Source organism: Dipodomys merriami, unplaced genomic scaffold (assembly GCF_024711535.1).
Source record: "Dipodomys merriami isolate MVZ:Mamm:240054 unplaced genomic scaffold, mDipMer1.0.p SCAF_11, whole genome shotgun sequence".
Lineage (NCBI taxonomy): Eukaryota > Metazoa > Chordata > Mammalia > Rodentia > Heteromyidae > Dipodomys > Dipodomys merriami.
This window is the reverse complement of record NW_027202382.1, coordinates 27,852,160-27,873,144: the sequence shown is the minus strand read 5'-3', so window position 1 is coordinate 27,873,144 and position 20,985 is coordinate 27,852,160. Positions and strand designations below refer to the sequence as shown.

Sequence of the window (20,985 nt, the reverse complement as noted above, 5' to 3'; positions counted from 1 at the left end):
CACAATCTTGTAAGGTATATTAAATAGGTAGGTTTCATTAGGTAGCGGATGAAGAGAACACCACGCCCAATATTCAGGCAGGAAAAGAAGTTTATTTACCCAACTGCTGCCCCCTTCCTGCCTGGTGGAGAGGCATGGTCTCCATAATAAGGGGAGACCCATCCCCAGCCTAGGACTTATTTAGGCCTGAGACCAGAAGAGGTGCGGCCAGGTGGGGGAAAGGTGTGGCCACACTGGATCTGGATGTGACTCCAGGGTCAGATGTGACCCTCCTAGGGTCGGTTGTCAGGCCAGGGGCCGCGGCCCTAGTTGTAACCTAGCAGGAGGGGAAGGTGACTGCTTCCAGGTGTGCCAGTTACCTAGGTAACACAGATACGGGGCGGAAACCTAGCCAAGAGGTAGGGAGGTGTCTGCACAGGGCCTGATAGCTCCGGGGAGCCTGTCGAGTTCAAGGAGAACTTTAATTACACACCTTGCTTTCCTCGACTTCTCCGAGGGCTTAGCGATTTCCCTTCACCCCGCAAGCCTCTAGTTTCTCGGGAGCCGCAGCAGCAGCAGCAGCCCGGACCTCGAGTCCGGGTCCAGCGCGGAGCTCACGGCGCGAGCTTCGCCCTCCCGGGACTGAGTCAGCGCCCCGGCCCCGGAGTTCGGCGGGAGGCGCAGGGCGGGGCTTCCTCCCGCCGACTCGGAGCCCAGCTCTACTTTTCCGAGTCCACGTCTCTGCCTTCTGTCAGGCGTGGTTCCTCCAGGTCGGGGCCTGGGCCAACGTGATAGCCCCGGTGCCGTCCGGAGGATCGATCTCCCTTCTCCTCCGTCCTCCTGTCCTTCCCCGGGGCCTGGGCGGCCACCGACCGACCGACCGCAGCGCGCGCGCGCGCGCGGCCACTCGAGCCCGGCCGGCCGAACCCTTTTGGCAGCTCGCGCGCCGAGCGCGGCTTCGGGGCCATGGAGACCGGCTCGGACTCAGGTCAGGGCCGGGGTGCACGTCCGGTTGCTCGGCGCGTGGCGGGGGGCCGGGTGGGCCGGGCCGCCGCGTGGCGGGCCGGCGCGGGGAGCGCTGGCGGCGGCAGGTGGGCCGGGCGAGCGCGGGAGCGGGGGAGCCGGGGAGCGAGCGCGGGCGGGCGGCGCGCGGGGCCCGGCGAGGGGGGGGGGGGCGCGGGGAGGATGGCTCAGCTCTTTCTAAATATAAAGCCGGCGTGAGCCGGGCGAGCGCGGCGCCGAGCCGCAGAGCCGCCGCGCGCGGGGACCCGGCCGCACGGGCGGCGGCGACTCCGCAGAGGCGCGAAGCCTGCGGGAGCGTCCGAGTCGCCGACGCTCTCTCCGGCGCGGAGGACGCCGGGCGGCCCGCGGTGACGGCGGGGCGGGTCTCGAGGGCGCCGCGCGGCCCGCGTGAGTGACCGCGGGCGGCCTCCCCTCCCCTCCCGCCCCACACCGGGTTCTGCCTCCTCGCCCTCCCCCCCACTCCAGCCACGGCGAGCCCCGCCGCGAGCCCCCCGCGCCGGCCCGTCCGCGCCCTCCCTCGCGCGCCCCTCCCCGCCTCCTTCCCTCGCTCCCCGGCGCAACATGGCTGCGGCCACCGCCTCCGCCTCCGCCTCCCAGGACGAGCTGAGTAAGTGCCGCGCCGAGCCTGCGGCCGGGAGCCCGGGGCGATGCCACCCGCGGGGGTCTGGGCTAGGTGGAGGGGCGTCGCGGGGATCGGCCGGGGACCTAGACGGGCTGGAGGCCGCGGGGCGCGGCGGCGGGGTGCGGGGAGGAGAGGTGGGGGGAAGACGGGGCGCCCGGGCCTGGCGGGCGGGCGGGCGGGGCGCGGGGCGCCGCGGGCGCTTGTAGGCCTCGGGTTTGCACCGTCACCTTGCGAAATTGAAACCCGAGCCCCGGGCGGAGCCAACCTTGGCCCGTGATCCGCCCGGGGCCCGCGGGGCTGGGGAGCCCGGGCACCCCCTCTCCTCCTCCTTGACCTGTGTCCAGGGCTAGCGGGCGGGTCGGCGCCCCTAGCCGTGGGCCAGTGTCGGCCCGTCCCGTCGGACCTCCCCCCCCCCCCCCGCCCTGTCTTCCCTTCCCCTACCACCACAGATCCGGACTGTGGTTGGGCTACGCTTGGAGTTTTGGGGAAGGGGAGGAGACACCCCAGGAATCAGCTGAAAGGTCACGGCCAGGCGATGTTCCCCCTCCCCTCCCCCTTGGGTGGAGTGGGACGGGCCCCGTCCTGCCCGCCGCAGGCAGGCCGCGGCGTGACAGCTGCTGCCGGGGGAGGTGGGCCGGGGCACACTCGCCGCAGCTTTCCCAGGGAAGGCGATCCACGCTCCCCGGGGGAGCCGTGGTGGTCATCCTCAATTCCACCCCCCCCTCCCCGCCCCACGCCAACCTGTCCACCACCCGGGTTTGCCCCGGTGCTTTGTGGGAAGTGTAGTTCCTGGTCTGCCGCAGGCCCACGCTGGGGTCATTAATATTCCGTTTTCCGAGGACATGCAGGATCATTTCTGATAGTGTTTTTGGTAAGATGCTGAGGATTAATTAGTGAGCTCGTCAATCTCCCCGCCCACCCCCCCCCCCCGCCCCCAAAACGCCTCCCCCATGCCGCCCTTCCGAAGATGACAAAAATCAAGGCCAGCGTCTTTGGGGAATGATGTGTGTGTTCAGTGGGAGCCTTCAGTGAGGTATGCCAAGCTTGTGTGTGTTGCTAAAGCTTCTGAATCTCCATATAAAAGTAGCTGTAAACATAATTTATGTTTCTTTTGTGCTTGGCTGCCTTTTATGTTAAATGATCTCACTTTTTCCTTCATAGCAACCTGTGTGGCAGGTAGGTATGAATTATCCTTGTTTTAAAAGGGAGACAGGCCTAGAGACATGTAGGTTCCTTGCTGCTTTCACACAGACCTGGAGGAGCAGGGGGTACTGTTGTCCCTTTCTGAAGCTTGTGACTCTGGGCTGGATGGAGAGTCAGAGGTGGTGAGGTTTCTGGTGTGGTGAGAAGCAGACACTGGCTAATAGCCACAGAATTGAATTGCATGTCTGTGGGCTCCAGTGGAGGTGCTCTGAGGAGATAAGTTCCCTGATTTATTTATTTTTCAAAACCATTTTTTTATTGTGGAAAGGCACACATATAAAGTTTCCTATCTTAACCATTTATAAGTGTACAGCCCCAGTGCATTAATACTGTTGTGCAATCACCACCACTATCCATCTTCAGGGCTCTTTTCATCTTGCAAAACTGAAACTTTATACTCATTAAACAGATCCCTGGTCCTCCTCCTCCCAGCCCCTGGCAACCACCATTCTGCTTTGTCTCTGATTTTGACTACTCGTGCTACCTCATATAAATGGTGTCATTTTTTATTTGTCTTTTGATTGATTTGCTTCATTTACCATAATGTCTTCAAGGCTCATCCATGTAGTAAAATTGCCAGAATTTCCATTTGAAGGCTGAATAATATTCCCTTGTATGTATCTTTTCCTTCCTTCCTTCCTTCCTTCCTTCCTTCCTTCCTTCCTTCCTTCCTTCCTTCCTTCCTCCCTCCCTCCCTCCCTCCCTCCCTCCCTCCCTCCCTCCCTCCCTCCCTCTCTTCCTCACCTTCTTTCTTCCCTCCCTTCCTCCTTCCCTCCCTCCCTCCCTTTCCCCTCCCTCTCTTTCTTCTTTGGCTCAAGGATAGCACTCTACCATTTTGAGCCACAGTTCCACTTCTGGCTTTTGAGTGGTTAATTGGCAATAAAAGTCTCACCAGGATTTTTCTGCCTGGGCTGGCTTCAAACTGTGATCCTTAGATCTCAGCCTCCTGAGTAGCTAAGATTGCAGGTGTGAGCCACCAGTGCTGGGCTCATATTTTTTTTTTTATCCATTCATCTCTATAGACACTTGGGTTGTTTTTGATTCTTAGCTGTTATGAATAATGCTGTTGTGAATATGGATAAATACCTTTTTGAGACCTGATTTTCAGTTCTTTTGAGTATACACAAAGAAGGGGACTTGCTGGATTATGCTACTATTGTACTTTAAATTTTTGGGGGACCATCTATGTGTGTGTGCATGCATGTGTGCACACATACACTGGAATTGAATGCAGGGCCTTGTGCATGCTTATAAGTTCTTTACCCTTAAGTTCCACTTGCCATATTGTTTTTGACAGTGGCCTTACCATTTATATTCCCATCACCATTATAAAGGTTCTACTTCATATCCTAGCCAACATGTCTATGTTCTGTATTCTCAGTAGTAACAATTTTAGTAGTCTGATTTTTTTTTTAAAGCTGATACTGTGTGGTATCTGGATTTCTGTTATATCACTAAACATGTTAAAAGTCTCAGTTAGTGGGGATGGGGAACAAAATGAGAGGAAGAATTGGATATCATTCTGAAGTGGCATATGTACAGTGTGCTCTTGTATGTCAATTTCCTAGTAAGATGCTGGTTAAGGGATTTACTGGGTTTAATACCTCATGGGATAGTTAGGAGGATCATCCATTTCTTGCCTTTCCATTGTTTTCTTTGGTCATATCACCATAGAAATCTGTTGACTTTCTCTATTTCTTCAGGAGAGATGACATACTTGGTAATTGGTACCTTAGAATATCTTGACATGAAGCCATATACTGGTTAAGAAACTTCAAATAAAGCATTTTTAGTTTGTTAGTATGGCTGTAATTAAAGGAAAGATAACTGATAAAAGGTGTTCCAAAATTCCATAAAGGAGCAAATTTTCTATTTCTTATATATACGTATGTGTGTACATATACATATATATTCTGAACTCTTACATATAGGTATATATATATACATATGCATATATACACATTTGTGAATTTTAAAAAAATTATTAGAATCGTGATTTGCAAAGGGTTACAGTTACATTATTCAGGTAATAAGTACATTTCTTTTTGGACAACGTCACCCCTTCCCTAGCTCTCTCCTAATATATGTTAAAAAATTCAGATGAAGGTCTTATTGCTCAAGCTAGACTTCTAGACTCAAAGTGATTATCCCACTTCAGCCTCCTGAGTAACTGACTGGGACTACAGCCACTCACTGCTATACCTGGCTTGCTATTATTTCTGACTAGTAGATGATAATAGAAGCAGATCTCTTGTTATCTTCTTTTAATATTTTATTACAAGTTTTTAAACATGAATGTTCGTATGTCCACCTGGACATATTTGTCAGTTGAATAAGTTTTGTTTTTGTGGCAGTACAGGGATTGAACTCAGGGCTTGGGCACTGTCCCTGAGCTTTTGCTCAAAGCTAACCCTCTTCCACTTGAGTCACAGCTCTGCTTCCACCTTTTTGGTGGTTAATTGGAGATAAGAGCCTATGGACTTTCCTGCTTAGGCTAATTTGAACCAGGATCCTCAGATCTCAGTCTCCTGAGTGGCAGCAAGAGCCACTGGTACCTTTTTCTTTTTTGAGTAATGCTTCTTATGGTAGATATAGGCAGGATGGATAATGGGTTGAGATTTGTTAGAATTGATGGTATTTGCACAAATCTCATAACTGTCACGTTGAGTCAGATTATAACAGAATAATAGCAAAATTAATATTTAGTGGGAGTTTAACCATACTTTGTACCTGTTTATTGAATTTTCAGGACAGTTCCAAGTTTGGTACTGTCATTGTCAGTGGTATAGCTACTCTCATTCTAGAGAGAGCTTGAAGGGAGGTTCTCTGATTCCAAATTTTATGTTAATTCTGCTCTATAGTTTATTAACCTCCTTGAAAGGGAGAATAAACATTTTATAACAAGATCCACCAGCTTTTTCCTTGCTAGCATTTAGAAGGATTTCCCGTAATAAGGACCTCCTATTATATATATATATATATACACACACACACACACATATACAATGGGGCAAAGTTTTGCTGTTGTGGAAGAGAACATACTAGATTTTTGAATAGTATGCCAAAAAAAGAGAACAGTTCAGATTGTTAAAGATACTTCTGTAATCTCATTTGTAATTTACTTAAGGTTAGACTTTATAGTGTTCTTTATATTTAGGATCATATTTGGGGATGGAATGAAATTCAGTGCAGGACAGTTTTCTCTAGTATCTTCTGTCAGTTCATGGAAAAGTTGACATTGTAGTTATATTTCAGTAGCAGTCATCAGAGTTTTCTAACAGAGGGAAGAAAGCATTGAAGGCTTTTCATCTGGTCAGCTGCTTAGTGGTTTCATATTCTGGCCTTTGTAATTATAAGGTAGCCTTGGAATCTGATCTTTGTTGGGATAAAGACAATTTATGGAGGAGCAGCCGCCTATAATCTTAAAGCACATACTCTTCAGTGTGACCATTTGACATAGCCATGGAAAAACTTGGTTCCAAGTACAAGTTGGCCAGATAATCAGCATGTCAGATATTTTCTGAGAGAGCCTCTGCCAGTGCCAGGAATCCTAGTGGCTCTTTTAGAGTATACTTAGGAAGTTGCTTGTGTAGTTGAATATGACTCTCTGGACACACTGAAATAGCTCCAAAGAGATGATCGTTTTAATGACAGGCTTACTTACTGTTGAGCTGATCTTTTATACAGGCTATTAAGCCTGCATATTTTATTTTATTTTTTGGCCGGTTGTGGGGGCCTGAACTCTGGGCCTGGGCGCTGTCCCTCAGCTCTTCAGCTCAAGGCTAGCGCTCTACCACTTGAGCCATAGCGCCACTTCTGGCTTTTTCTGCTTATGTGGTGTGCTGAAGAATCGAACCCAGGGCCTCAGGCATGCAAGGCAAGCGCTCTACCACTGAGCCACCTTCCCAGCCCAAGCCTGCGTATTTTAGATTTTGGTTACTTAACCAAATGGAAAATGACAATGGTATTTCTGTTTTGTAAAATGAACTTCCATTCCATTTTTTTTGTTTCTACCCTATTCTGTTTTACATTAATGCTTTTAGTAACTGTAATGTTTAATAAAGGTCAGTGTCAATCAGAATAGTTGGCACTGAGGCATTGGTCTTGTATAGAAGGTAGATGTTAAAATTAAAAGCACTGCCAGTGTGCTTAGATGGTTTGATTTACTTTGGTGCTTGCCATCTTACATGGTGTGTTTTGCCCACATATTTTCCAATTCAGTAGTCAGTCTTAAAATTGAGTGAATAATTTGTGGTCCTGTCCTCAGAGAGCTTAAAATTAGAGACACATTTATATATCACTATAAGTATTTTCTATGAAGTATTAACAATGCCATTTAGATCTTGGAAACCTCAAAGGAATGAGCATAGCATTCCAGAGTGAAGGATTTTGAGCTGAAACATGGAGGCAGGATAAAGTGCATTTATAGAAATAGCTAATTATTATTTGGGATCTTGAGCAAATTATCTTGCTTTCCTGACTCTCAGTTTCTCTCTCATCTAATTGGGATAACAAGGAACACTCATAATATTGCTTGTGAAAATGCCTTGTATAAAAAATGTATAAATGTTTGTAAATATTTTTGGTGTTGGGGCAAGAGCAGATGATGCTGAGTATGTAGATTGGAACCAGAGTGTTGTAGGAATGGACTTTTTTTTTTTTCTGTAGACAGTAGGGGTCAAACATGGGTGGATCTGTTTTGTAAGGGTAACAGAGGTGGTAGTGGTATAGCCTTTATTGTAAGGATCCAGAGACCAAGAGCTGGAAGATTTGTTAATTGGGAGCTTGGGCCATCAGAGTGGCTAAGTAAAAGAAACTTAGAGTTTGAATTGGGCCAGTGAGAGTGAGTTTGGCAAGGAGGTAGTATTAATGTAGAATTCCTAAAATAGGCAGAAATTATTAGTTAGCAGATGTGGGTTATTAGAGGGGATGAATGATGACTCTTAAGAATCTAACTTGAGAAAATGGGGTGGAAAATAGTCAGATTTAGGAAGAAATTGGAAATGGAAAAAGATAATACAGGTCTTTGTTCAACAATTAAAATATTTGCTGAATGAATAAATTATTGGCATATCCATGTTGAGGTATTTAGGAGAAATGTTTTGAGTAGTAGGTAATAACTCTGAAATTGGAGTTAGCTGTTCTGAATCTTGGTGGTACTGCTTTTTGATTAAACTTGAACACAAAACCACTTCTAGGGCTTGTGTTTCTCATATGTAAAATGGTTCAATGGTTCCATGGTAGGTGGAAACTTTGTTTCTATAACCTGAGAGTGGGAAAGATGAGGGATCATGGGAGTGAGAAAAAGGCAGAAGGCCTAGGGAAGGAGATGAGGACTAATGAGAAAGTCCATAGGTTGCTAGGATTATGAATGGTATACTTAAAAAAATTATTTTTTTGATGCAGGGTTTCCCTGTGTAGCTCAGACTGGGTTTGAACTCTGTGTAGCCCAAGCTGGCCTCAGACTCTTGGTTCTCATGCTTCAGTTTCCCAAGTGCTTTAGCCATTTGTATTTCTTAGTTGGAATGTCCTAATCTCATATTATACCTAACACTCATGTAAAACTATTGTATAGTTGAGATACTTTCTTTAATTTTAATATGTTTATGGTATATATATATACACAAATGATAAAAATATACTGTATGGGTATTGTAGCTTTAAAAAAACTTTTAATAATTAGTGTATTTTTAAAGCATTAGCATAGTCTCAGTAATTCTGTTTATTGGACATATTCTTCTCCATATTTGGTGATTAGTATTTTTTCTCATTTGCAAAGTAGGGCATCAAAGACACTAGCAAATAATGAAAAGTGCTTATTTTTTTTCTTAAAATGGTAGCTATGTGTATGAGTCTTTTAATTGTATCTTTTTTGGTGTTCTAAATAATAGATTCTTTATACAATTGCATATGTCCGAGTGGATGAACATACCATTGGTGATCCAGAGGATTTTTGTCAAGATTGGATAAACCATGTATCACATTGATTGTAGAGGTTAGTAGATTTAGTTCCTGAGGATATGCACATTTTTTTTTAGCAGCATTTAAAAACATATAGATTATCAAGTGGCAGTTTCCCACAAGATCTTTTTTCTGTTTCCTAGGTATTCTGAGAGAATCAGTCAAGTTTATATTAGTTTGTATATGCTTGATGCCTCTATCTCTGTGACAATAAACGTAAAAACATTAGCAAGAAGAAAATATAGCAGCATGAATAAAGAGAAGACAACGGATGATACTTAACAAGTAACATTATGTTCCACACAATAGATTTTACGTGCCTCAGGAACATCAGTAAGGAGTTTATTATTTGTGAAAAAAGATATTCAGGAGGCATCATCATGGCAATTGGATATTCCTGATTCTGCTATTTTGATATCACTGATTTTTAAAAGAGCCATTTAATTCTGCTCCATTATGAGGGAGAACAAGAACATGGTGTCAGTTTTACTCTTGGATGATATTAGATAGCCCTTTGATTAAAACCTTGTAAATTCAGATTGTAATTCTCTTATAGCAAGGGCTCACTATCCACTGACTGCTTGGGATTTGTAACTTCAGAAGTACTTTTTGGGGGCTGGGAAGGTGGCTCAGTGGTAGAGTGCTTGCCTTGCATGTATGAGGCCCTGGGTTTAATTCCTCAGCACCACATAGACAGAAAAAGCCAGAAGTGGAGCTGTGGCTCAAGTGGTAGAGTGCTAGCCCTGAGCTGAAGAGCTGAGGGACAGCGCCCAGGCTCAGAGCTCAGGCCCCACAACTGACAAAAAAAAAAAAAAAAAAAAAAAAAAAAAAGTACCTTTTGTTGCTATCTTCTAATTTAATTTGGACTAATTTAAGTACTGCGTTCCCCAGTTCCTTTGATTACTTTTCAGCATGTGTATTGCTGATTCTGGTTTCTAATGCCTTAATTTACTTATGTCAATTTTGAAGGATGGAATATTTTATAAACCATAGACCAACTTTAAAATAAATTTTAATACATTTGTGCTGTTTTATTTCTCTATTGCTAAGGTATGTAAAGAAGTGGAAAACTGGGAGATTGGAAGAGCTGTTTAAAAAAAGCAATGAAGGCTGTGATTATTTTCTCCTAGGTTCTTCAACTATTAAGGAGTTTTGAGCCTGTGGGAGAGGTGTTACTGGCTTTGTGACATACTAAAGACAAGCAGCTCAAGCCAGAAATGCTAGGATTGAAAAAGTGACTTCAATAAAAAAAAAAATTTAGAGTTTATACATCCAAACGAGGATTGTTATTCAAATTAAATGCTTAATGTGGATCATTAAATCTCCTACATTTGACTTTGATGTAGTCTGAACTCTTACATAGTATATTATCTCTCCCAACTTGGCTTTTACAAACTGAAGTAATCCTGCTCATCTCCTTACTAAAACTGATTTCTAATGATATCTACTAGCTGCCTGCTCTGAGGGGAAAGGGTCTCCTTGGGAAGTGGGATTATTTGTAGATGGTAAAGTATTTATACATTGAGATCCTGACACTCATTACATGTGGGGCACAGATGTACACAAGCGCTCCTGTCTTATCACCTGGCTCACCCTTAACCAAACTTACCTTATAACTTCCACAGTGGAGGCAGTAACAAGGTGAAGTCTGGAGTGAGTGTTGTTATGAGCCATGTGGGTAGGAGCTTTAAAATAATCTGACATAAATAAGTGATGGGGAAAGAGAGTTCTTCTAATATTTTATTATTATTATTATTATTTTTGTGCTTGACCTGGGACTTACACTCAAGGCCTGCGTCTGGGCTGTTTTGTTCAAGGCTAGTGCGCTACCACATAAGCTACAGCTCATGGGCTTTCCTGCCTTGGGTTGGCTTCATACTGCGATCTTTGGATCTCAGCCTCCTAGTAGCTAGGATTATAGGTGCCTTGCCTCTTCCAACTTTTTGAAATTGCTTTAGGAAGCAGGGGAGGGGTAAAAGGAGATGATGGAGTGAATACCATTGACTGGAAAACGTTGGAAACGTGTAGAAATGTCACAGTGAAAATCTTCCTCTGTTTAGCTATGCCTACTTATAAAAAAGAAAAAGTTTTTTCCTTGTCTAAAGAGTCTAGACACTAGTAGCATCTAGATAAAGGGGTTCCCTGATGAGGGATTTTTTTGTGACCTGAGTGCCATGAGGGAAGTCTGACAAGGGAAAAGGAAGCTGCTCTTTCAGGTTGCCTCAATTCTGGGGATTAGGGATACTAGCAATGACTGCATTAGTATGGACCTTCCGCTTAGAACTTCATTGTGAAGATTCTTGTTCTGCCTCTTGGGCTGCCCTGGCTAGATGGAGGCAACTCCTATAGGAATCATGAAGAAGGGAAGGACTCATGGGAAGGCACACTCCCTGTATAATTGTGTTTGTGTTTACTGCAGGATGGCTTCACATTTGCCTTTTAAATACATTTGCATTTAGTTGAAGACTAGGGTAAGTCAAGCCTGTATTTAAAATCATAGAAGTGGGCTGGGAAGGTGGCTCAGTGATGGAGCACTTGCCTTGCATGCGTGAGGCCCTGGGTTCGATTCCTCAGCACTACATAAGCAAAAAGAAAAAAGCCAGAAGTGGTGCTGTGGCTCAAGTGGTAGAGCGCTAGCTTTGAGCTGAAGAGCAGAGGGACAGCACCCAGGCCCAGAGTTCAGGCCCCACGACTGGACCCCCCCCCCAAAAAAAAATCATAGAAGTATCTCCTTTGATTTTGCCAATTTTTAGAGTAGCACTTAATAATTAGAAATGACATTTAGGAATCAATAGATGAACTAAGGGCTAGATTTATAATCTACAGAATTGATCTTCCAGAAAACCAAATATCACCCATAGAATGTAAATACCAGCTAGATCTTCCTTTTTCTTAGTTTTAGTCTCAAACTGGTAATTATGAGAAGTTGGAGGTACTCGTTTGCTTCCTTCCCCCTTGCCTGTCACTTCCAGTGTATAATTTAGTTCTGCATATGTTTCTTAGTTTCTGGGCTTCCATTTCTGAAAGTGCTGCTTGGGTTCTCCCTATGTTAGCTTGGATATGAGATGATCTGTTTCTCTTGTTATACACTCACACACAGTTGTCTTTACCTAAGAAATAATGTTTCTTGAATCCAATATGTATTTGGGAACCTGCTCTCTGAAAGCTATTGAGCTAATGTTAGGATTAAAGAGAACTTGAGCTGGAAGAAGACAGAGAGAAATGACTAAGCAGTCAGATGGAAACAGATTCAAATTGCCGATGGGTTTAGGAAGGGAAGATTAGGCAGTTATATAATATATAGCAAGTGGTAATAATTGCTGAAAGAGGTCTGTGAGGGTCTGTAGGTCCAGGGTAGAAGGGAGATGTGTTTGTGTATATCTATAATGTGGTATTTGAACTGGGTGGCAATGATTTGAGTGTATGGAGATGGAAGAGTAGTCTGAAGTGGAGAGGGTTTTCCATGTTCATTGACTTTCTTGGTCAAAAGAACTGGGCTCACTCAAGTGTGAGCCACTGGTACCCAGCTATCTTTGTTTTCTTGGTTAAGATCTTCCATTGAAGTTGGGCACTGGTGACTTACTCCTATATAATCCTAGCTGCTCAGGAGGCTGAGATCTAAGGATCGTGGTTCCAAGCCTGTTGAGGCAGGAAAGTATGTGAAACTCTTATCTTAAATAAACTACTAAGAAAAAGCCAGAAGTGGCACTGTGGCTCAAGTAGTAGAGCACTAACCTTGAGCAAAAGAAGCTCAGGGACTGAGTTCAAGCCCCAGGACCAGCCTGCTCCCCTTCCCATCCCCCCAGAAAAAAAAATTTTTTTGATTCTGTTGTAAACTGGCTTAAGCAAAGATGGGTACTTGCAAGGAATCTGGAAGTCTTATGAAACCAAGGACCTTCAAGAGGGATTTGGAGCTAGGGACTAACAGGGTGTTACTCAGATTTTCTTCTAGCTTCTCTGTGCCTCCACATCATTCTTTTCATAACAACTTCTTTTGATGTTGTATTCCATAGGAGGCAGAAGATGCTCATGTCATATCTGCTAGCTTACTGTATAGGACCAGTCACTCAGAGGAGGACTGACTCTTTGATACCAATTCTGAATGCCCCAAGAAGGGTGCGCCAGGGATTCATTCCTAACACCATGGCTGTGATCAGGGTACAAAGTCATGTACATAGTTGTCTATGTATCTTCTGTACCTCCTACTCTGCTGAAGCCATGTGCGGTTTGGCATCCTGCAAGAAACACTGTTTGGAGGTGGACTGCCAGTTACTAGCTTTGTAATCTTGGTTGGAATGATTTTTTTCTAGGCTTTTATTATTATTATTTTGCCCTCATCTGTACATTGGAGCTAATTTTACCTATTTCAGAGATAATACTTGGGTGATATTGCTGTTTCTAGTATGTATCTAGAATGTAGGATCTCTTTGGGTTCCTGATTATGTGTCATTAGATCAGTGACCTTTGGCAAGCCATCCAGGCCATGAGTTTCAGTTTTTCATTTATAAATGAAGATATCTGGTTTATACCATGCTTTTCTGAGACTTAAAGCCTCATGACTGCTGTGTGCCAGTGGCTAATGTCTATAATCTTAGCTACTCAGGAGGCTGAGCATTAGAGGATTGCAATTTGAAGCCAACCCAGGGAGCAAAATTTGTGAGAAACCATCAAAAAGCCAGAAGTGGCATTGTGGCTCATTGTGGTTCAAGGCACTAGCCTTCAGCAAAAAAGCTAAGGGACTGCATGTAGCCCTGTGTTCAAGCCGGAGCTCCAGCACACACACACAAAGTCATGTGACTAAGTGTGTGTGTGTGTGTGTGTGAATCAGAAGAAAAGAAATTATACTATTAGGAAGAATGTTTCTGTTATAGCCTAGTATATTTCTGTGTAACTTGTCAGCATTTAAAAACTATCTTGTAGCCTTGGACTACTTACTGATTTATGATGGGAGGATGAATGGTCGAAGTATATTCAACTTTCTCTTCAACCTTAGCTTCTGCCTAAGACCCTGGCCTCATTTAACTAGGCAAGTGCTCTGCCACCTTAGGTTCTCATTCATATTTTGAAATTTGTATCCTCCCTCCTTCCCTCCCTCCCTCCTTCCCTCTCTCCCTCCCTCCCTCCCTCCTTTTCTCTGTCCCTTCCCCCCTCCCTATCCTTCCTTCCCTTCCTCCCTCCCCCTCTTTCTTTCTTTTGGCCTGTAGTTGGCCTGTCCATGAGTTCTTTTGCTGAAATCTAGTGCTGTACCAGTTTGAGCCACAGCACCACTTCCAGTTTTCTGGTGGTTAACTGGAGATAGTCTCAGGGGACTTGAGTGCCTGGATTGACTTCTAACTGCAATGCTGAGATCTCAGCCTCCTTAGTAGCTATGATTACAGGCGTGAGCCACCGGTGTCAGCTTGTGTTTTCGTATTCAGAAAAGAATAATGATCTATGTAGAAAATTTAATTGACCTTAAAAATATCTGAAACCCGTGTTTCAGAAATAACCCCAAAATTTTATCTTTTTAGTTCACTCAGAGATACTCATATTTTTAAAGTAAGCTAGTACTGACATAGACTTAAACTACAAAGAATCCTCTGAACTTTCCCCATAGGGATTATTACTATCTTAAACATAGTACTCTGTGTTCCTTTAGGCAGTTGTATGTTGCCATACTTTCTTTTTCTTTTTTCTTTTGTCATTCCTGGGGCTTGAACTCTGGACATGGATGCTGTCCCTCAGCCCTTCAGTTCAAGGCGAGTGCTAGTGTTGTACCAGTTTGAGCCACAGCACCACTTCTGGTTTTCTGGTGGTTAATTGGAGATAAGAGTCTCACAACTTTTTTGCCCTGGCTTGCTTTGAACCGTGATCCTCAGATCTCAGCCTCTTGAGTAGCTAGGATTGAGCTCTGGGCCTGAGCGCTGTCCCTGAGCTCTTCAGCTCAAGGCTCTACCACTTGAGCCACAGTACCACTTCTGGTTTTCTGAGTGGTTTATAGAGATAAGAGTCTCATGGATTTTCCTGCTTGGGCTGCCTTGGAACTGTGATCCTCAGATCTCAGCCTCCTGAGTAGGATTACAAGAGTGAGCCTCTGGTACCTGGCTTCTGATATGTTTTTTTACCCCCCCACAAATAATGGTGTGAATAAAAAACCCCACAAAAAAACCCTTAATTGAAGGATATTGCTTTATCCATCTGGTGGGGAAAAATTGTTTTTCCTCCTTAATTCAGAAGTAAGAAAAAGCTGTATATTTTTGATAGAGTTTTTTTTTTTTTTTGGGTCCAGTCATGGGCCTGAACTCTGGGCTTGGGCGCTGTCCCTCAGCTCTTCAGCTCAAGGCTGGCGCTCTACCACTTGAGCCACAGCACCACTTCTGGCTTTTTTTTCTGCTTATGTGGTGCTGAGGAATCGAACCCAGGGCCTCATGCATGCAAGGCAGGCACTCTACCACTGAGCCACCTTCCCAGCCCCTTGATAGAGTTTTGAAGAATGAGTGGTTTGTTTGGACAGTTTAAATTTTCTCAAACAATTTAATGTTTTCAGAAATATAAGTGGCTGCCGGGCGCTGGTGGCTCACGCCTGTAATCCTAGCTACTCAGGAGGCTGAGATCTGAGGATCGAGGTTCAAAGCCAGCCCGGGCAGGAGAGACCATGAGACTCCTATCTCCAATATACCACCAGAAAACCGGAAGTGGCGCTGTAGCTCAAGTGGTAGAGCACTCGCCTTGAGCTGAAGAGCTGAGGGACAGCGCCCAGGCCCAGAGTTCAAGCCCCACGGCCGACAAAAAAAAAAGAAAAAAAAGAAATATAAGTGGCTAAAGATAGCTAAACAGTAAAGTCTTTGGACTTTCTTCTTTTTTTCTTTTTTTTTTGGAGTTAACTTAGGCTAAGAAGAGTTATACCACTGAGCTAATACCTACCTCCAAGTTTTTAAACTTTTATTGCTCATTTTATATTTGGAGGCAGGTGGAAGGCTTCTCTTTTGTCTTTAGAGAAACTAAAGACAGATGAATAATAGGAATTAGGGAATTAGTTAGGAAAATGGAGGAGAAAGAAAGGAAACAGACTGGACTAGATCTTCTTCCATAGGCAAGTTCTGTTTATTGAGATACAATGAAAGGCACAGTCTTCCCCCTTGGGGACTGTGCCAAGAGGTGGAACAGGAGTTGGGTTTTTATGAGGTCTTAGCAAGGAGGTTGTGGCTAATGAAAAAACTGGTAGGTCTGGGGAGGTGGGGGCTTTTTCTTTTGTCTCCACAACGGAATGTTTATAGCCAAGCTTAGGTAGATTGCCCTGCCTACAAGTAGTCTGCGTGTATCTTTAGTGAATTGTCTGATGTCTGTATGCACCTGGGAAAGCAGGGCAGGGGTCAGTCCTTAATTTAAATGAAAGTAAATGAATGTGTTTACATTCTTAGTAATTTTTTCCCTTCATGAATGTAATTTTTGACATGGGGTTTTCTTTGAAATCAGATATTCTATTTTTTTTTTTGGGTCCGGTCGTGGGTCCTGAACAATGGACCTGGGCACTGTCCCTCAGCTCTTCAGCTCAAGGTTAGCGCTCTACCACTTGAGCCACAGCGCCACTTCCGGCTTTTTTCTTTTTGCTTATGTGGTGCTGAGGAATTGAACCCAGGGTCTCAGGCATGCAAGGCAAGTGCTCTGCCACTGAGCCACCTTCCCAGCCCGAAATCAGATATTCTTATTTGTATACTTCCATATTCTCTAAAGTTCCTTGAATTCACACTTAAAAATTCTGCAATTAGCTACGTACCAGTGGCAAACCTTAGAACTTGCAAACACACGCACAGTCTGCAATTAATTTTTTTCCTTATACTTAAAACATTTACTGATGCTTTTTGTCCTTCTGGTTTTGAGCTACCATCCTTTTAATCACTACCTTCTAAAAATTGTAAATGTGAGTTTTATGCATGGCTAAAACATGGATTCTCTAAAAGTATTTTTATATTCTCAAAAAGAAATAGATTTTTACTGAACCATATTTGAAAAGTATATGAAAATATCAAGAAGGAAAATCACTGATGTATTTTTATTTAAATTGCATTAGTTTGTCGGATTATGATGATTCTTTCAGATGCATTTTCAAATGTACATTTATAAACTGATCTGTGAGACTGGGTTTCTGAAATCATATTTTCTAGGCGTCTCTACCAATCTTCTCACTGGAAGATTACTTTTTTCTGCTTCAAGTTAATGAGAATATTGTTATTACCAATGAAAATTCTAGGGAGAGGAATTTCATTGTTTTATCCTTCATATTTGGATTAAAAAAAATGTGTCCTGGGCTTGGACCCAGGATCTTGTGCATGCTTAAGCACTGATGTACAGCCTTGTCTTTTATTTAGATTTGTGATCCACCAGGAATTGATTTTATATATATATATATATATATATATATATGCATTGTTTAAAAAAAATAGCATTATATCTCTACTGCAGTAAGTAAAATTTGTTGCACATCAGATGACCTGTGTGTATGTGGGGGCGGGGGGGGGGCGTATGGGTGTGGATGTGTATCTGTCTGTTTCTTTCTTTTTTTTTTTTTTTTTCTGTCTGTTTCTTTCATCTGGCTTATTTCTGTCTCATTCTGGACTTTGAACTGTTGCAGCTTTAAGTAAGTCTTTTTTTTACATTAAAAAAATTATTATCTTTAAGTAGTTGTACAAAGAAGTTCCCATTCCACAAAACAGTATATGAATGCAAGGTGTCTAACAATATTGCCACCCATCGCTCCTAACCCATCCCTTCTCTCATTTAGGTAAGTCTTGAGATCTGGTCATCTAAGCTGATTTTTCCTTTTTTTTTTTTTTTTTTTTTTGACTGTTTGAGCTCTGGGTCTGGGCGCTGTACCCTCAGCTCTTTAGCTCAAGGCTAGCGCTCTATCCCTTGAGCCACAGTGCCACTTCAGGTTTTCTGAGTGGTTTATTGGAGATAAGAGTCTCATGGCCTTTCCTGCCTGGGCTGGCTTTGAACCGAGATCCTCAGATCTCAGCTTCCTGAGTAGCTAGAATTACAGGCATGAGCTACTGGTGCCTGGCTAAGCTCATTTTCCTTTTTAGGATCATCTTGGAAAGTCTGGGCAAATTCTCCTCTCGTTTTTTTTCTTTGAACCATCGTTGCAAATCCTGGCCTTTTTGTAAGTTGTAGAATCACCTTTTGAGTGTTCTTCAGGTGTGGCTCAGTGGTAGAGTGCTTGTCTTGCATGCATGAGGCCCTGGGTTCGATTCCTCAGCACCACATAAGCAAAAAGAAAAAAGCTGGAAGTGGTGCTGTGGCTCAAGCGGTAGAGTGCTAGCCTTGAGTTGAAGAGCTGAAGGACAGTGCCCAGGCACAGAGTTCAGACCCCACGACTGGACCAAAAAAAAAAAAAAAAAAAAAAATATATATATATATATATATAAATATATATATATATATATAAATATATATATATATCTGCTGGATTCTTACTGCTTTGTAGTGTTTGTAGATCAGTTTGGGGAGAATTGACAACTTATTGATATAAGTTGAATAATCCTAATGCAAAAGGCTTGGGACCACCAGTGTTTTGGCTATACTGGAGTGTTTTAACTTCAGGCCACACTCTTGCCATGAAGGTATTCTACTACTACTCTGGTCTTCCCCCTCTCCTATCCGGTTATTTTGAGATAAGGTCTTGCCTGTAGCTGGGCCAATGCTTGGACTGAGGTCTGTCTATTTTACAGTTCCCATCATAACTGGAATGAAAGACATCCGTTGAGATGGAGTCTTGCAGACTCTTTTCACTGGGCTGGCCTGGAACTGTGATTTGTTTTTAAATCTCATTTTCCATGTGGCTAGGATGACAGGCATGTATCACAATTCCAATTAATTGGTTAAGGATAGGTCTTGCATTTATGTCTGCCTTGGCCTTGAATTGCCTCCCAATCTAATTGTGATCTTCCTAATCTTGGTCTCCTTTGCAGTTTAAGATTTCAGACATGTGCCACTGGTGCCCTAGTCTTAGGGGTTAAACCAATATAAACACCTTATACACAGAGCCAGAAGGTGATTTCATACAGTACATGTAGGGTACCTGCATTTTGGCTGTGACCAGTCACGTTCAGTTAGGCCATATTATCTGAGAAAATTTTGTATGGTGGAACACTTCAGATTTTTGGATTAGGAGTTGTCGATTGTACTGAGTTCTATGGTCTGTGAATCTGCTATTCTTTTGGTTTTCCTTCCCACAGCAGTATATTTTAGTTTTCTACATAGTTCTTGAATATCTTTCTTTAGATTAATTTCTGGGCATTTGATGTGTCTTGATGTTATTGTAATAGATGTTTTTAATTTTTAAAATTTACTTATGTAGCCAGGCCTGCCTACTTTCTTAGCCTCCTAAGTGCTGGAATTACAAATGTATACTACCATACTTGACTCTCAAATTTCATTTTTGAGGGGCTGGGAAGGTGGCCCAGTGGTAGAGTGCTTGCCTTGCATGCCTGATGCCCTGGGTTCGATTCCTCAGCACCACATAAGCAAAAAGAAAAAAAGCCAGAAGTGGCGCTGTGGCTCAAGTGGTAGAGAGCTAGCCTTGAGCTGAAGAGCTGAGGGACAGTGCCCAGGCCCAGAGTTCAGGCCCCACGACTGGACCTCCCCCCCCCCAAAAAAAATTCATTTTTGAAAGATTTGTGGCTGTTACATAGAAAATCAATTTTTGTGTATTTTATTATTTTAGGAATTTATCTGTAGATTATTTTGAATTTCTGTGTGCTGTGATATCACCTGTAAATAGTGAAACTATTTTGTTTCCAATTTTAATACATTTTATTTTTCTTATTTTAATACTGTGAATATATGCAATACAGATATGAGTAGTGAACATCTTTGTCTTAAACTCAAGGGGAATGTATTTGGTATTTTACTTTTTTATTTTTATTTTTATTTTTGGGTCCGGTTGTGGGGCCTGAACTCTGGGCCTGGGCACTGTCCCTCAGCTCTTCAGCTCAAGGCTAGCGCTCTACCACTTGAGCCACAGTGACACTTCCGGCTTTTTTCTTTTTGCTTATGTGGTGCTGAGGAATCGAACCCAGGGCCTCAGTCATGCAAGGCAAGCGCTCTACCACTGAGCCACCTTCCCAGCCCCTGGTATTTTACTTTTAAAGTTAATATTGTAAATTTTGTTAACTTTCTCATCAGCTTAAGGATGTTCTCTTTCTAGCTTATTCAACTGGATAATTTCATTCTATCTAATCGACATGAATACCTTTTCTGAACATACACAGATGACCACATTATTGTTTTATTCTGTTAATGTGGTTCTACAGTGATTTTAAACAACATTAAACCACTTTTGCATTCTTGGAGTAAGTCCCATTTTAGATATGCCATCTTTTTTTTTATACACCACTGGATTTGATTTCCTATTTTACTTATAATGTTTTTTTTTTTGGGTCCGGTCATGGGCCTGAACTCTGGGCCTGGGTGCTGTCCCTCAGCTCTTCAGCTCAAGGCTAGCGCTCTACCACTTGAGCCACAGCGCCACTTCCGGCTTTTTTCTTTTTTGCTTATGTGGTGCTGAGGAATCGAACCCAGGGCCTCTGGCATGCAAGGCAAGCGCTCTACCACCGAGCCACCTTCCCAGCCCCTTTACTTATAATTTTAGTGTTGTTATTTTTTTGCCTGTATGTTCATGTGACATACATTATTTCTCTGTCTTGGCATGCCCTTTTTTGGTTTCAGGGTTATTCTGACTTGTAAAACAATAGAAAGGAAGTACTCTCTTCCTACCTTTCTGTTACAGAAGAGTTTATGAAGGTGAATTCACCAGTGAATTCATAAGGTCTTGAACTTTTTCTTATGGGGAAATATTTAAATAAAACATTACTTTTTTTTGGTAACTTAAAATGACTCCTTGTGGCTACAAGGATCTCAGTGCTTCTGCCTTTGGGACGAATCAATTGACCAATCTGTCATCCTTTAGAAGAATATTACGGGAAATTTGAGGGAAACAAGAGTTATTCTATCTTATCACAAAAATGAACAGTTATCATCAGTTAATGACCAGTCTTTGTTTTCATTGATATGACTCCTTTCTATTGATTATACTTCCTATTTTCGAAGTAAATCTCAGTAACTATATTAGTTCATCTGCAAGTATTTTAATCTGTGTAAACAAGGGCTTCTATAAATATATTCTTAAATGGAAGTATAAATGATACAATAAAAAATAT

The 20,985-nt window shown here is 43.2% G+C and overlaps 1 protein-coding gene across 3 annotated transcripts in view; it reads left to right on the top strand.

Moving 5' to 3' along the window:
- The first annotated feature begins 737 nt into the window (after nucleotides 1-737).
- Ecpas (Ecm29 proteasome adaptor and scaffold) overlaps nucleotides 738-20,985 on the top strand; it is a 103,231-nt gene continuing 82,983 nt past the window's right edge. Inside the window, exons 1-2 of one of the 3 annotated variants that reach the window (XM_070011515.1) lie at nucleotides 1,445-1,609; nucleotides 8,719-8,822. In XM_070011515.1, the coding sequence (XP_069867616.1) occupies nucleotides 8,801-8,822 (22 nt within the window). In that variant the 5' untranslated portion in view covers nucleotides 1,445-1,609; nucleotides 8,719-8,800. Of the gene's footprint in view, nucleotides 968-1,444; nucleotides 1,610-8,718; nucleotides 8,823-20,985 lie in introns of those variants that run through there. The other 2 variants (XM_070011525.1, XM_070011512.1) reach the window with 2 other exon arrangements.